Genomic DNA, 15,919 nt, shown 5'->3' on the forward strand with positions numbered 1-15,919 from the left:
GAGAGGTCATCGAGTCCAGTCCCCTGCCCGCATGGCAGGACCAAATACTGTCTAGACCATCCCTGATAGACATTTATCTAACCTACTCTTAAATATCTCCAGAGACGGAGATTCCACAACCTCCCTAGGCAATTTGTTCCAGTGTTTAACCACCCTGACAGTTAGGAACTTTTTCCTAATGTCCAACCTAGACCTCCCTTGCTGCAGTTTAAACCCAATGTTTCTGGTTCTATCCTTAGAGGCTAAGGTGAACAAGTTCTCTCCCTCCTCCTTATGACACCCTTTTAGATACCTGAAAACTGCTATCATGTCCCCTCTCAGTCTTCTCTTTTCCAAACTAAACAAACCCAATTCTTTCAGCCTTCCTTCATAGGTCATGTTCTCAAGACCTTTAATCATTCTTGTTGCTCTTCTTTGGACCCTTTCCAATTTCTCCACATCTTTTTTAAAATGCGGCGCCCAGAACTGGACACAATACTCCAGCTGAGGCCTAACCAGAGCAGAGTAGAGCGGAAGAATGACTTCTCGTGTCTTGCTCACAACACACCTGTTAATACATCCCAGAATCATGTTTGCTTTTTTTGCAACAGCATCACACTGTTGACTCATCTTTAGCTTGTGGTCCACTATAACCCCTAGATCCCTTTCTGCCGTACTCCTTCCTAGACAGTCTTTTCCCATTCTGTATGTGTGAAATTGATTTTTCCTTCCTAAGTGGAGCACTTTGCATTTGTCTTTGTTAAACTTCATCCTGTTTAACTCAGACCATTTCTCCAATTTGTCCAGATCATTTTGAATTATGACCCTGTCCTCCAAAGTAGTTGCAATCCCTCCCAGTTTGGTATCATCCGCAAACTTAATAAGCGTACTTTCTATGCCAATATCTAAGTCGTTGATGAAGATATTGAACAGCACCGGTCCCAAAACAGACCCCTGCGGTACCCCACTCGTTACGCCTTTCCAGCAGGATTGGGAACCATTAATAACAACTCTCTGAGTACGGTTATCCAGCCAGTTATGCACCCACCTTATAGTAGCCCCATCTAAATTGTATTTGCCTAGTTTATCGATAAGAATATCATGCGAGACCGTATCAAATGCCTTACTAAAGTCTAGGTATACCACATCCACCGCTTCACCCTTATCCACAAGGCTCGTTATCCTATCAAAGAAAGCTATCAGATTGGTTTGACATGATTTGTTCTTCACAAATCCATGCTGGCTGTTCCCTATCACCTTACCCCCTTCCAAGTGTTTGCAGATGATTTCCTTAATTACTTGCTCCATTATCTTCCCTTGCACAGAAGTTAAACTAACTGGTCTGTAGTTTCCTGGGTTGTTTTTATTTCCCTTTTTATAGATGGGCACTATATTTGCCCTTTTCCAGTCTTCTGGAATCTCTCCCGTCTCCCATGACTTTCCAAAGATAATAGCTAGAGGCTCAGATACCTCCTCTATTAGCTCCTTGAGTATTCTAGGATGCATTTCATCAGGCCCGGGTGACTTGCAGGCATCTAACTTTTCTAAGTGATTTTTAACTTGTTCTTTTTTTATTTTATCCGCTAAACCTACCCCCTTCCCATTAGTATTCACTATGTTAGGCATTCCTTCAGACTTGATAAGCTGGGCGCAAACCAACAATATGCATTTTAATATGGCTACATGTAAATATATACATAGAATCATAAAAGCGTAGGACTGGAAGGGACCTCGAGAAGTCTTCTAGTCCAGTCCCCTGCACTCAAGGCAGGACTAGGTATTATCTATGCCATTATCTAAATCCTTGATGAAGATATTGAACAGAATTGGACCCAAGACCTGTCCCTGCGGGACTCCACTTGATATGCCCTTCCAGTTTGACTGTGAACCACTGATAACTACTCTCTGGGAATGGTTTTCCAATCAGTTATGCACCCACCATATAGTAGTTCCATCTAGGCTGTATTTCGCTAGTTTGTTTATGAGACGGTCACGTGAGACAGTATCAAAATCCTTACTAAAGTCAAGATATACCACATCTGCCCTTTCATCCCTATCCACAAGGCTTGTTACCCTGTCAAAGAAAGCTATTAGGTTGGTTTGACATGATTTGTTCTTGGCAAATCCATCCTGATTGTTACTCTGGGGGAAGGATAGCTCAGTGGTTTGAGCATTGGCCTGCTAAACCCAGGGTTCGGACTTCAATCCTTACAGATCTGGGGCAAAAATCTGTCTGGGGATTAGCCCTACTTTGAGCAGGGGGTTGGACTAGATGACCTCCTGAGGTCCCTTCCAACCTTGATAGTCTATGATTCATCACTTTATTATCTTGTAGGTGTGTTTGCAAATTGATTGCTTGATTATTTGCTCCATTATCTTTCCAGGAATTGAAGTTAAACTGACTGGTCTGTAATTCCCCAGGTAGTCCTTATTCCCCTTTTTATAGATTGGTATTATATGTGCCCTTTTCCAGTTCTCCAAAACCTCTCCTGTCTTCCATGAGTTTTCAAAGATCATCACTAATGGCTCAGATATCTCCTCTGTCAGCTCCTTGAGTATTCTAAGATGCATTTAATCAGGCCACAGCAACTTGAAGATAACTAACTTGTCTAAATAATTTTTAACTTGTTCTTCTCTATTTTAACCTCAGATCCTATCTCATTTTCACTGGTGTTCGCCCTCTTAGATGTCCAATCACTACCAAGTTTCACTTCTTGGTGAAAACTGAAACAAACAAAAAAAAAACAGTTAGCATGTCTGCCATTTCCACATTTTCTGTTATTGTTTTTCCCCGCTCATTGAGTAACGGGCCTACCCTGTCTTTGGTCTTCCTCTTGCTTCTAATGGGTTGGTAGAATGTTTTCTGGTTACCCTTTATGTCCCTAGCTAATCTAATCTCATTTTTGTGCTTTGGCCTTTCTAATTTTGTCCCTACATGCTTGCATTGTTTGTTTATATTTATCCTTTATAATGGGACCTAGTTTCCATTTTTTGTAGGACTCTTTTTTGAGTTTCAGATCATTGAAGATCTCCTGGTTAAGCCAGGGTGGTCTCTTGCCATACTACCTAGCTTTCCTATGCAGTAGGATGGTTTACTCTTGTGCCCTTAATGATGTCTCCTTGAAAAACTGCCAGCTCTCTTGAACTGTTTTTCCCCTTAGACTTCCTTCCCATGGGATCATACCTACCAACTCCCCGAGTCTGCTAAATTTGCCTTCTTGAAATCCATTATGTTTACTATGCTGTTTTCCCTCCTACCATTCCTTAGAATCATGAACTCTACCATTTCATGATCACTTTTACCCAAGCTGCCTTCCACTTTCAAATTCTCAATCAGTTCCTCCCTATTTGTCAAAAATCAAATCTAGAACAGCCTCTCCCCTAGTAGCTTTCTCAGCCTTCTGAAATAAAAAATTGTTTCCAATACATTCCAAGAACTTGTTGGATAATCTGTGCCCTGCTGTGTTATTTTCCCACCAGATGTCTGGGTAGTTGAAGTCCCCAATCACCACCAAGTCCTGTGCTTTGGATGATTTTGTGAGTTGTTTAAAAAAAGATTCATCCATCTCTTCTTCCTGGTTAGGTGGTCTGTAGTAGCCCCCTACCATGACATCACCCTCATTTTTTTTTACCCCTTTTATCCTTACCTAGAGACTTTCAACAAGTCTGTCTCCTGTTTCCATCTCATCTTGGCACAAAGGTTATAGGACATATTAACACAATGGGGGACTCTACCCTGGGAAGCTGTGACTCTGAAAATGATTTCGGGTTGATGGTTGATACTCCGCTGAACATGAACTCCCAGTGCGATGCTGTAACCAAAAGGGCTAATGAAATCCTTGGATGCACAAACAAGGGAATCTCAAATAGGAGCAGAAAGCTTATTTTACCTCTATATTTGGCACTGGTGCGACCTCTGCTGGAATAGTGTGTCCATGTCTGGTATCTACAATTCAAGAAGGATGTTGATAAATTGGAGATGGTTCAGAAAAGAGCCACAAGACTGGTTAGAGTATTAGAAAATTGTAGTGGGACTCAAAGAACTCTATCTATTTAGCTTAACAAAGAAAAGGTTAAGAGGTGACTTGTTTACAGTCTTTAAGTACCTACAGGAGAAACAAATACTTAATAATGAGTTCTTCAATCTAGCAGACAAAGGTATAATACAATCCAATGCCTGGAAGTTGAATCTAGACAAATTCAGATTGGAAATAAGGTGTACATTTTTAACAGTGAGAGTAATTAATCATTGGAACAATTAACAATTGGTGGATTATCCATTGCTGTCCATTTTTAAATCAAGATTGGATGTTCTCCTAAAAGATATGCTCTAGGAATTATTTTGGGGAAGTTCTGTGGCCTGTGTAATACAGGAGGTCACAATGATCCCTTTTGGTCTTAGAATTTATGAATCTGTGAAGAGTCTGGTTGGTACAAGGCGCCTCTGTGTCTTGCAAAACTTGTATGAACAAAGTGTGTAAGGTCTGTGTGTGAAAGAACCTTCGGTGGCTGGGCGGCATAGTGGCTAGATCATTAGCCAGTGGGGATGTAGGGGGACCTGGGCCCTCCCTCTCCTCCAGGTCCCAGCCCAGGACCCTACCAGGGGAGATGGGTCTCCCGCCTGGCCGGTGTGGGTTCCCCCACTGGTACTTCCTACTAAAGTCTCTTTCTGTTCTTTTTGCGGATACAGACTAACACGGCTGCTACTCTGAAACCTTAGTTTGGGGCGTAGCCCCAAGTAGTCCAGTTATCCCACAGTTGGAGCTTATCTGCAGACTCCCCTTGGCAGGGGAAGGCTTACTTGCCTCCAGTAGTTGCATTGGCTGGCAGGTCGCAGATCCCTACCTTCAGGTAGGCAAACAGAGAACTCTTGCCTCCTTGCCAGTCAGTCCCCCACTGAGCCAGACTCCCTTCTTTTCTCCCCTCTCCAGGCCTGGCATTGGCTGCAGGTATAGCGGGGTGGGGCTAGCTGAATCCATAGGGTTTTTTTTAACCCCTGCTGTGCCAAGAGGCAGTTTCTCTGCTCCTGCACACTGTGGTAATATAGTGTCAGCTAATATAATATACAATATTAATATTGTGGAAGCAGAGAAAGAACTGACAGGAAGGGGATGCAATGCATGACAATTCTTTCTCTGCTTCCACAATATATATAGTATCTGGTATATTTTTGTATATCTATGAATTGTATTCATGTTAAACTCTTCCCAGGATGCTTTTTACTTATGTTCAGCTCTTTAACCAAGGGAAAATATGAAATGTTGTAATTTCTGTGCCAGGAACAGAGACATGCCAAAATGACAAGATAAGATAAATGATTTTGTTGATGCTTGACCAACATGCAGACTGTACCAAGGTACAGGTGTCTCTAAGCTTTGCTGACTTCTGGAATACCATGTTCAAAACAGGATAAAAAACTGGCACAAACTGGTGTGTAAATCTTGGGTAATGCTGGAATACCCTGTTTTGTTGTAAACAACTTGAATATAAATATGAGACAGGCTGACCACTGCAAGAGATTGTCTTCCAGATCTGGTAATGTACGAACATCTCTGCATTGTGCTGATTTACAGACTCAGCTACTTTAAGACCAGAACAGACTTTCATGATCATCTAGTCTGACCTTCTGAAAATCACAGGCCACAAATCCTCACCCACCCACTCCTGCCATAGGACCATAGCCTCTGGCTGAGTTAGTGAAGTCCTCAAATCTTCAGTTAAAGACTTCAAGTTACAGAGAATCCACCATTTACACTAGTTCAGCCCAGCAAGTGACCCAGGCCCCTTGCTACAGAGGAAGGCAAAAAACCCTCTTGGATCTTTGCCAATCTGACCTGGGGGAAATTCCTTCCTCGCCCCAAATATGGTGATTAGTTAGACCCTGAGCCAGCATCTGAGCAAATCATACCTTTAATTAATAAAATGACTGGTCGAGTCTAGGTTATCTGATGTCTAATCAATAAGAGAACTGAACCCTAATAACAGACAAACTCTTTAGACAATCCAAGACATTATACAGGTGCAAGTGAAGGTCATGGGCAGTGAGAGGTATTCTTGCAGGCTTCATTGGGGAAGAGAAACAAACTGAAATGAGACACAGATTACATATTTAGGAACAGAGCAAACTTCCTCATCCACCCTACTCCATGGCCCTGGGCAGAATCAACCGATCAACCCTCATAGTCCCATAATGAGTGTCAATTCTTACTCTCAAAGCTACAGGATATGTAATTCCCATGCTGGCTCTCTTCCTCTCCTAGATTGTTCCCAGACAGAGCTAGTGTAAGAAACATCCTGAGACGGGCCAGGGGTCACCTGAGTTGTAGTGTATTAAAGTGCTCTCCGTAGGAATGTGCTACTTACGGTGTAGTGAGCGTGCTCAGTACATCTGCTGAAGCCACTGCCCTTCACCTTGTCCTTATTAGCCGTAAGTTTCCGCGGACTGCTTTTGAGAGGGGTTAAAAAGTGGCAAAGGGGGCGAATCGGAGGAGGGGGTGACCAGGGTCTGAGCAGGGGGTGAAAATGTACTGGTCTGGGGGGACAAGCAGCTGGAGGCAGCATTGGGAAAGGGGCTAAAGGGAAAAATCAGGAATGGGGGGGGGGAGGAGGCGGAGTTATGCCGAGGTGCTGGCAGAGGGAGTCAGAGGGCACAAGCAGGGGCAGAGGGGGTAGCAGTTACCCCAGTGGCACTGAGACACCAGTGCTTTGCAAAATAGTTTGTTGGGGGAGGGGTGGGGGACAGAGGCATTTTTATTTGAGCAAAGTGGCTTTTTTGTATGGTCACACGAACAGTGGGTTAAAAGCAGATGCAGCAGAAGGAAAAGACGGAAGGTCTTTCTTTATAGAGGCAAACAAGCCCAGCTCTGAGATCGCTGCTCAGCCATCCCTCCTACACTGAAGACGGGGTCCCATTCAGTACCTGCACATGCTGTCTCTCCGCTAGCTGAATTGCAGCTGCAACCCTTCTGCTAGTGTCTGTCTGCGCAGTGACAGGGTTAAACCACAGAGCTCGAACGCCTTTGTAGAGAGGACCAGGAACTACTGCAAGGGGGGGAAATTAATATAAAAGGAACTTCCTGTCCCCAACTCTCCGTCCTCCTCACTTGTAACTTAGCCCACTGCAGCAGTTGTGCATTAGAGTTGCGTGGTTGAATCCGTCTCCAAAGAAGCATCGGCCCCAAACAAGGAGGACTAGGTTTCCCTGGTCCCACGTGCTGCCAGCCCAGCGAGGTGAGTCTGGGCTGAGAGGAGACAGCAGCGAGAGTCGTAGGAGGGCTGTAGAATTGAACAGCGGGGAGGCAAGAAATCTCTGCCTGCAGACCCAGGGGAACCGGCAGAGGCGAGAGAAGACGAGCCGGGGGGAGCCAACTCAGGGCAGCTCGTAGTGGGGAGCTGAGGTGGGTCAGGGACTTTTCTAAACCGAATGGGGAGCCTGACGTTGGTAGCCCAGGTCCGGGGGGCGAGGGGGAAAGAGAGATTTCTGCTTGGGTGCAATAGCCTGAGCCTTGAGCAGAGGAGCAGGGAAGTCCTGCCTGGATCTCTCGACTTGTCTATGGAATTGCAAGCACCTTACACAAGAGCCTTTTTTCAGCTGCTTCGCCTTCATGCTGATGTCTCCTGCAAGGAGGATGCAGAGATTTGGGAGTGGAGGTAGGGAGGGCACCTGCCCCTTTGCCTCCCTTGCCTGATGGTGAGATAATATACCTCTCAGAAAGATCTCTTTTTGAGAAGGAATTGTGTGTTCTGGGGTGGGTAATAGGTGTTTTTGTTTCAAAGCCTCTCATGCACTAAGGAAGAAGTCTTGCCCTTTTATAGGGCGGCTACTGTCTCCTGTTCTCAGCAGGACTGATGCCAGGCTCCCCTTGGTACAGATGGCCACCACTTTACAGTGTTTGCAGTGGGACTAAAGGCTAGGCTACCCTCACTGAAGATGCCACACACTGTGCTGTCAGGAGGCAGAGAAGTTCATTGAGGAGCGGGTGAAAATCTAGGGGACACACAGAGACAGTGTGCCAATCAGCTTAGAGTGCTGTGGGGAATCAAGGAGATGCTGGAGGACAGAAGAATGTGGGGGACAGTAGAAACTTGGGGGGTGGGGAGAGATACTCTTGAGGGAAGGGAATGTGGGGACAGGGTGGGAAAATCTGAGATAGCAGAAGACTGAGGGGAAAGAGAAGAATGTGGGAGACAGGTGGAGGCAGGAGATAGACGAGAGGGGCTGAGAGGTTGTGGATGGAGGAAGGAGAGGGATTAGGGGGGGAAGAATGGCAGCTGCTCCATCCAGGAGGTAAGGGGAAGATTAGTGGAGTTCCCCCCTAAGCAGCCAGGGAGGTGGCTCATACTCTTGTGTGTGCATTTACCGTAAGGTTGAATCTTCAAGCTGAACTGATCACACCAATGGTGGGGCAGCAGACATACACTGAAGGCTAAAGAATCAGGCTACTCCTTTTTTTAAAATCTGTCTCCTGACTTTTGGGGGCTAACTTGAGATTTTTGAACCACTGGGGTTGGTCAGGCCCGCCAACGGGGGGGGGGGCAAAGAGGGGCAATTGCTCAGGCAGGCCACAGAGCTCCTAGGCGGACGAGACCGCACTGGCCAATTGCGGCGGCCCGCGGGGCCCCCAAAGCGTGTGGCCTGGAGTGGTCATGCACACCTAGGAGTGACAGGCGATCCCAGAAGTGATGGATTCATCACTGCTGCCCCGGGCCCCACCCCCCCTAGGGAAGGCCCTGGGGCACGGAATTTCTGTCAGCAGACCTGGAGTTGGTAATAATGTAATGTGCATCTTTATGAGCAGGAGGCAGGCAACCCAGCTCCTTCTCTGATTGCTCCCGGGCCAGGGAAAATAGTGATCCAAACAGCGGACCAAATTCAGTGATGAATCCTGGTCACATGCTCCCTGAGCATGTGCTAAGAAGTCTCATTACAGCATCTCGGTTGGAGCCAGGAGAGGGAGAGAGAGAGCAAGCAGTAACTGCTGGGAGCTTTAGGAATAGGAACTGTGACACATTACAGGACTTAAGGTAGTTCTCTCTCTTATGCTTTCCTTTATGTGCTTTCCCCATAAAGTACAGCAGGTCCTCTCCTATCCCTTTTTTCTCTTCCATTTTCAGCCCAGTCTTCTGTTTGCCTCTCGCCCCTGGCCCATTTTCTCTGTCCCTTTCATTCCTTTCTCTGCTTTCTTTCTATACACACACTTGCCCTCTGAATTGCTTTTCATTTAGATTAACGAAAACAATCAATCAGAAAAGAGCAAATGTCTTTTTGGGGTAAGGACTGTCATTTATTGCATGTTTGTACCGCTCCTAACACAATGGGCCCAAGCCCGCTCCCAGCCGCGCCGCCAGTGAGTGCTGGGGGATGGTTCCCACAAGCCCCAAGGGCTGGGAGCCAGGAGAGCGGAGTGGGCTGGGGCCAGGTCACTCCACTTCCCGCCACCCTATGAGTGCGGGGTCAAGCCTGCCCTGTGCTCACCAGGCGGCAGGAAGTGGAGCGACCCAGCTCCAACCTACTCCGCTCTGCCGGCTTGTGCTGGGGGGCGGTTCCCCCCTTTCTCCCTCAAGCCTGCTCCTGCCCCCCCCCCATGGAGGCCTGGGCGCCCCCCGCCACACACACCCTGTGTGGGGGGCTGTGTAGGGCACCAAAATGGCTAGCCCTGGACAGACCCCTTAGAAATTTAAAGAGAGTTGTGAGTTACATGGCTTTATACACTATGCGCCTCTTGTATCTGTTTTATGCAGATGCGACTCCATTGAGTGCAGTAGAGTTGCTCTTGATTTTCTTGGCATGAGTGAAATGAAGTTCTGGCTATTTAAATGAAGGCTATGGGCCTTCGGCTTTTTATCATTTCATTGCTGTCTTGAGAGATCCGGAAGAGAGACTGATGGAGCTGAACCTCTTGCAGTCTGTGAAAGTAAGAAACAGAAATCCATCACTGGAGGCAGATTAGCTCCTTCTTCTCCATGGTTCCCTGGAGTTGGGTGGGTGAGAGAGCCTGGTCTGATTCTGAATGTATCATTCCTTTTCTCAGTTTTGTTTCTTTCCTCCTTGAAGCCTGCAGGAAGCACCTCTTGCGAGTGAATTTCACTTGGACCAATAAAGCCATCTAGATTTGTTTATATAGTCCATCTCCAGAGTGTGATGTGCAAGCCTACAAATCATCAAACCACCACAAAAGGTACGCGCAGCAGGAAATGGCTAGTGGAGCTGATCCTAACTATGGGACGCAAAGGATAAATGTTTTTCACCAAGCATACAAGTGAGATGCAGAACTGAGACAACTAGCACATAGGCCCAAGCTGGAGTAACCTCACAAAGACAGACAACAGACATGCAGCAGTGAGTAACTGCATCTGTGTGCCTTCAGTTACAGACACTGCCAAACTGTGTGGTGCAATCTGAAGTAAAGATGGAGGAGCAAGCCGTATTCAGCCATCGACTAGCAGCGGAAACAGCGCAAGCAGAAAACACACCCACTCTATCCCTGTCTGGGACAGTTGACTCCAGTAATGAGAGGGAAGCCACCCTACAACAGTACAGCATCAGCATGGAGAAGCACTGCAGACACTTTAGACAGTTTTGCTGTCAGGAAGCAGAAGGACCCCAAGAGGTTTACAGCCGACTCTGTGAACTTTCCCATCTGTGGCTGCAGCCGGACCTCCACAGAAGGGAGCAGATCATTGAGCTGCTGATTCTTAAGTAATTCCTGACCATCTTGCCTGAGGGAATCCAGACCTGGGTTCAGAGACTTCATCCAGAAACATGTGATGAGGTTGTTGCCCTTGTAGAGGCTTTCCAGCTAATTTATCAGGAGATTGGGAAATGTGGGCAAAAGGTAAGGACCACTGAATGTTAATTCAGATGAGGGAAGAGGTGAGGTGATGGAGAGAGTGAAGGAGAGATTGTTAGTGAATGTGTAAAATAAAGTATTTTTGTACTCTAAACAATTCTGTTACCACCTGAGGTGAACCCACTAATTTTATTTTGTATTGGTTGAATACTCATGTCTAAAAAGAGTCCTGACTATGAGAGAATATTGCCAGCTTATTTACTTTCTTGAGCCTTCAGTTCGTGAGTCCCTGGCAGAGTGCTATCAGATGATAGCCCTGGGGAGGGGAAGCCTAATCTTCTCTCAGGGAATGTGATAGTGCATTGAAGAGGAATATGCTGGCGGTACTTTGAAAATGGTCTTGATTCTGGATGTAGCTCTGAGATGGTCCAAGCTTGAGCCCATGAAGAGCTGACCGAGAGTAATACTTCCAAAGCAAAGAGAAGGAAGAAAAGCTATCAAGGGAGAAGGTAGAGAGAGAAATAGACTGTCCCCCACATTTCATTTTATTTCAAGTGACTCTTAATGTGGTGACTTCTTTACATTTGAATTTTTCTAAATCTCCATCTCTCTCCTTATTCTTCAACCTGACCCTCCCCCACTTCTATCCCCTTCATTCTTTTTTCCCCAACACATTTTTCCCTAACCTGTCCTGCCCCCATTTTATCCCCCATGCACACACTCCCTCTCCTCTCTTCTTCCACTTCATCACAGAACAAACCCTAATTGGATTTACCTCGTGCCTGTACAGCCTGTGACTGAGCAGCAGGATTGGCACTGAATGTGCATCTATTGAACAGGGAATACCTGTTTCAGATTCCAGTGACGTTCGAAGACGTGGCTGTGTATTTCACCAAGAAGGACTGGGGTCATCTGGACAAAAGGCAGAGGGAGCTCTACAGGGATGTCATGCAGAAGAATTTGAAGACTACTCTCTGGGTAAAGATTAATTTTCCCTCATTACTTAAAAGCTGTGTGGTCTCCCAAGAATTTGTTAAGCTGTGGTTCAGGGTTCTTCTCTTGGATTTCTAGAGGCTCGGTCCTTGTAGTCCCCAGAAACTTTGTGAGAGATACAGTCACTGCCATGCAACCACTATTTTTCTGAATTGCCCTTTTAATTGAAGGAGGCGACCTGTAGTCACACCTCAGCCTCATTCTTGTGGTTTAGTTGTGGAGTACAATCATAGAATTGCCCTGTCCATCCTCCCTGGGACTAACGCCAGCTCTGAAGGTGCTTGACTTTGAGAAATGGGTAAGTGTATTAACATTTGCACTGCTCATGACTTACCTAGTCCCCCATATGTGGATATCCTTGAGTCTCCAAAAGGGAAACAAAATAACTCCAGCTACACATTTTACTTCCCCAGTGGGTTTCTGTGGACATAATCTCATCTGTTGGCATTCTGTAATCCCTGCCTCCATGAAAGAACAGGTTGGGTTCATATCTATGATAATTTATTTGTAATAAATGCTCAACAAATACATAACAAATCATGGTATTGCCTGGACTGTTTTCCCATGGGCAGGATTTGAGACTCCAAAACCTGATGTGAACTCTCGGATGGAACAGGAGGAAGAGCCTTGCATCCCAGATTGGCAGGATGCCAGAGAAAGGGTAATACCAAGAGAAGCCGGCACAGGTGAGAAATAAATGAAGTTATCTCAGAAACAATCAATGAGTGAATTAAAAAGTTGTGGTTTGAACAAAGCCATCGTGAGTTCTATTTGCTGTCATAGCAACTACTACTTTCATCATGAATGAGATATCATTGTAGGATGGAAGAATGAAAGGTAAATGGCTGTGTTATGGGGCCTGTGCTCTAGAGACAACCTACAGCAAAGGAAGGTCTTATGGGGGCTAGAGCATGGGAGAGCACATCTCAGGCTGGGGAACAATACAAAAGAAGCATGGTTTGGTTTTTTGGTGTTTATTTTTCTGATCAGTGGGAGCTGGCTGCTGCTGCTGACTGTTTTTTTTGCAGTGCTGCTATGAGAATTCGGCCTATTCTCGTGGCAGATGTTAATCATGGCTTCCAAGCAAACCTTACTAATTTCTGGCAATGGCCATCCCCTTTTCCCATGTTATAAATTGAAAGCTGCCTTGCCTTAAGGTGACTGCCACTTTCCTACAGCCTTTGGATATGGAAGTGAGGCTAGCCTTAGTAAAGATGGACATTGTCTCTCATGATCTACAGTGGGACTGAAGCCAGGCTGCCCTCAGTGACGATGGTTCCCCCTTTCCACTCCCCTGGCATTCTAGGGTTTGAAAACTGTACAGGACCAAGGAGGGTGACTTGGGGGTGACATGCAGGAAAACATGGAAAATGAAGCTTTGAGGGGTGGGAGACTGAGGTGAAAGGAAGGAAATATATGGGAACATGTGGGAGAACGTGGAGGGAGAATGTGACGAGCACAGTGGACTGGGTAGGGCAGGGAAAGAGAGGGATAGAATGGCAACTTCTCCAGGGGTTAGGTTAGGATAAGCAGAGTTCCCCTCCATAGTCAGAGGTATAAATTATTGTTTAATGTTTGTTTGGCAAATGAAAAACAATGCAGTTCTTCCTCCCCCCCCCTTTTGTTTTTATTAAAATAGGTGCTAGACAAGACCCTCTGTGGGTTGACACAAGCTGGAAATATTTTTTATGGCAATGTCCTTGGATTCTAGGACATCTGGAAATTCTGTAGTCATTTCAGGGGGAATTAGAAAAGTGGAGGTGTTTATTGAAGTAGGTACAGAAATTCAGTCAATACTGTACTTTTATTTAAAAAAAATTGATTGTCCCCACGCTTTTAGCTTTGCATGCACTGCAGCATTTTCCTAACTATCATGTAAACTGCTAGAAGAGGTGTAGCAGCGGCTCCAAGCACGTGCCTGGGGCGGCAAGCCGCGGGGGGTGCCCTGCCAGTCCCTGCAAGGGTGACCGTCAGGCTGCCTTCAGCGGCATGCCGGCAGGAAGTCCACCGGTCCCGTGGATTTGGCAGCAATTTGGCGGCGGGTACGCCGAAGCCACAGGACCGGTGGACCTCCCGCAGGCAACTAAATAGGGGACTTTTGACAATGGGGGAGAGGGAGTGGTTCAGAATTAAGGGATAAGCACAGGAGCTGAGTACTTCTGCTAAAATCAGAAGCAGGGAGATAGTTCAGAGGTGGGGACTGTATTTTTAACTATCATTCCAAGCTGCCTGCAGCTTTGAGAAGGCAATGCTGCATCAGTCTGCATTCAAGTTTAGTTTTTTCACAACTCTGAGGGCTAGAAGCAGAGGGCCTGATTATCAGTTCCAATACAGCCTCTTTACCTGGCTGGTAGGTAGGGGCCACAAAGCTGGTGCGTTTGGCCACTGGGAATGTCCTTGCAGAGGAGGCTTCATATAACTTCTGTTGGTTCCCTGCTTCCCTCATCTAACAATCTCTCTGCTAGAACTGAACATCAGAACCATATTTTCTTTTTAAACAATGAAAGAAAGATATTTGAACCCAACTCTGCCTCAACGGGAGGGCAAGGAGTGAATTCAGCAGCCATGAAATAGGATGCCCTTGCTAGTGAAAACAGATTCTCCTTTTCTTGCAGCATGATCCTTAAGTGGCATGCTCAAACCCCAATAAAGCAATTGATTCACAAGTGCACTAGAGTTCTTTGTCTCCCTTGTTGGCCACAAGAGACAGAAAAAGCACTGCAGACAGATTTAGAATTATCTATTCTCAGAAAATGCAATATTTTAATTCCCTACTTTTGAAGAAATTTAAAAACACTGAAGTGAGAATCATTATTAAAAAAAATCTTTTTAAAAGCAAGAGACAGTGTCAGAATCACTCTGCAAACTGCAACCAGAGGCACATGTATAGAGCCATAAAATTCAGCTTTACACACTTACACTGGGACATGCTCAACGCATGAAAGATGGACGGTTAGTAAAAGCTTATGTCGATGGAATGTTGTCTAAGGCCTTGTTTACACACAAGGTTTAGTTAAGCTGATGCAAACCTGTATTCTGCGCTCTCATGTAGAAGTGGCTTAAATTTATTTAACTGAAGTGAGTAAGGAATGGACTTACTCTAAAGAAATTGATTTAAGAGAGTCCACAGAAACCTATGTGCAGTCACAACCAACTTGTGTTTATAATTCAAAGATAACACATTTATGTTGCTAAGCACAACTGTAGGAGCGAGGTGCTCCTAAACATGAGTAAGGGAGTCAAATCTAGCCCTATAAAATAAACAGTGATAGGTGAAGAAGTCCCATTTCAACACACCTAATAAATAAATAAAAAGATGAAGGGCTAGATCACACTTGGCATGTTCACAGGCCCATAAAGGTAAAGGGCTTCTTTATCCCCATAGTCATTCATATGGGGGTTTGTCACAAAGGGAATCCTTATACTCAGGAATGCTTCAATCTAGTGTCAATGCTGGTACTAACCTTTGCAACAGGGTGGTGAGGGGTATGACCAGACTCTGTTCTGTAGCCTCTCAGGACCTGAGGCAACTCCTGCTGACTTCAAAGGGCACTGGAAAACAGCCTTAAAGGTGGGACTGAGGCTGCTCTCCCTGCAAATCTGTGCCTCTTTGCCTTGTGAGACCAACTCAAGGGCTGGGATTAAATGCCACCATCTAGACCCTAATTAACTAGATCAAAGAGATTTAAATACCTACTTAAACACTAACAAGCACCACATTTTCCATAGAGGAAAATGTGGGATATTTAAAGAATAGATTAACTGTAACCATGGTAACATTTTAAAACACAAACCAGAGTGCTATATTAAAACCCATGCAAGTTTATAAGCCTTTTCTCATGGAGAAGTCTTGGGGAGTAAGAAACAGCACCAAAATTTATAGGTTTATCAGAGAGGCCAGCTGGTAGAGATGCTTAGTTAAGTGGTAATCAGTTCAGGTCACTTGATTTAAACCCACCTAAATTAAGGAAGCCTTAGTTAAGTGTGTCAAGGACACCTCCATTCTGAGCCCCTTGCTTAGAGACGTTTAAGAACCGTTAGTTAAATTCACCTCATTTAAGAGCACAAGCATCAAGGATGCTTTAGGAGTAGCAAGCTGAAATTAAGAGTGCATCAACAAGGTGCATTTTAAAGACCTCTCAAACAAGGGCCATTTA

The 15,919-nt window shown here is 45.5% G+C and overlaps 1 protein-coding gene and 1 long non-coding RNA gene across 2 annotated transcripts in view; one reads left to right on the forward strand and one right to left on the reverse strand.

Annotated features, from left to right (window-relative positions):
* Nucleotides 1-2,646: 2,646 nt before the first annotated feature.
* LOC117884395 lies at nt 2,647-6,980 on the reverse strand. The gene is made up of 4 exons (XR_004647553.1): nt 6,343-6,980; nt 3,870-3,925; nt 3,627-3,791; nt 2,647-2,703 (listed from the first exon to the last, which is right to left on the reverse strand). It is a non-coding gene; the product is annotated as an uncharacterized LOC117884395 (long non-coding RNA).
* A 3,702-nt stretch (nt 6,981-10,682) lies between these two features.
* Nucleotides 10,683-15,919, forward strand: part of LOC117872054 — a gene marked incomplete at its 5' end in the record, with an annotated part of 29,856 nt that continues 24,619 nt past the window's right edge. Inside the window, 3 exons of the mRNA XM_034760096.1 lie at nt 10,683-10,814; nt 11,609-11,747; nt 12,335-12,448. Coding sequence (XP_034615987.1) covers nt 10,683-10,814; nt 11,609-11,747; nt 12,335-12,448 — 385 coding nt within the window. The remainder of the gene's footprint in view (nt 10,815-11,608; nt 11,748-12,334; nt 12,449-15,919) is intronic.

This window comes from Trachemys scripta, chromosome 1, assembly GCF_013100865.1.
Source record: "Trachemys scripta elegans isolate TJP31775 chromosome 1, CAS_Tse_1.0, whole genome shotgun sequence".
NCBI lineage: Eukaryota > Metazoa > Chordata > Testudines > Emydidae > Trachemys > Trachemys scripta.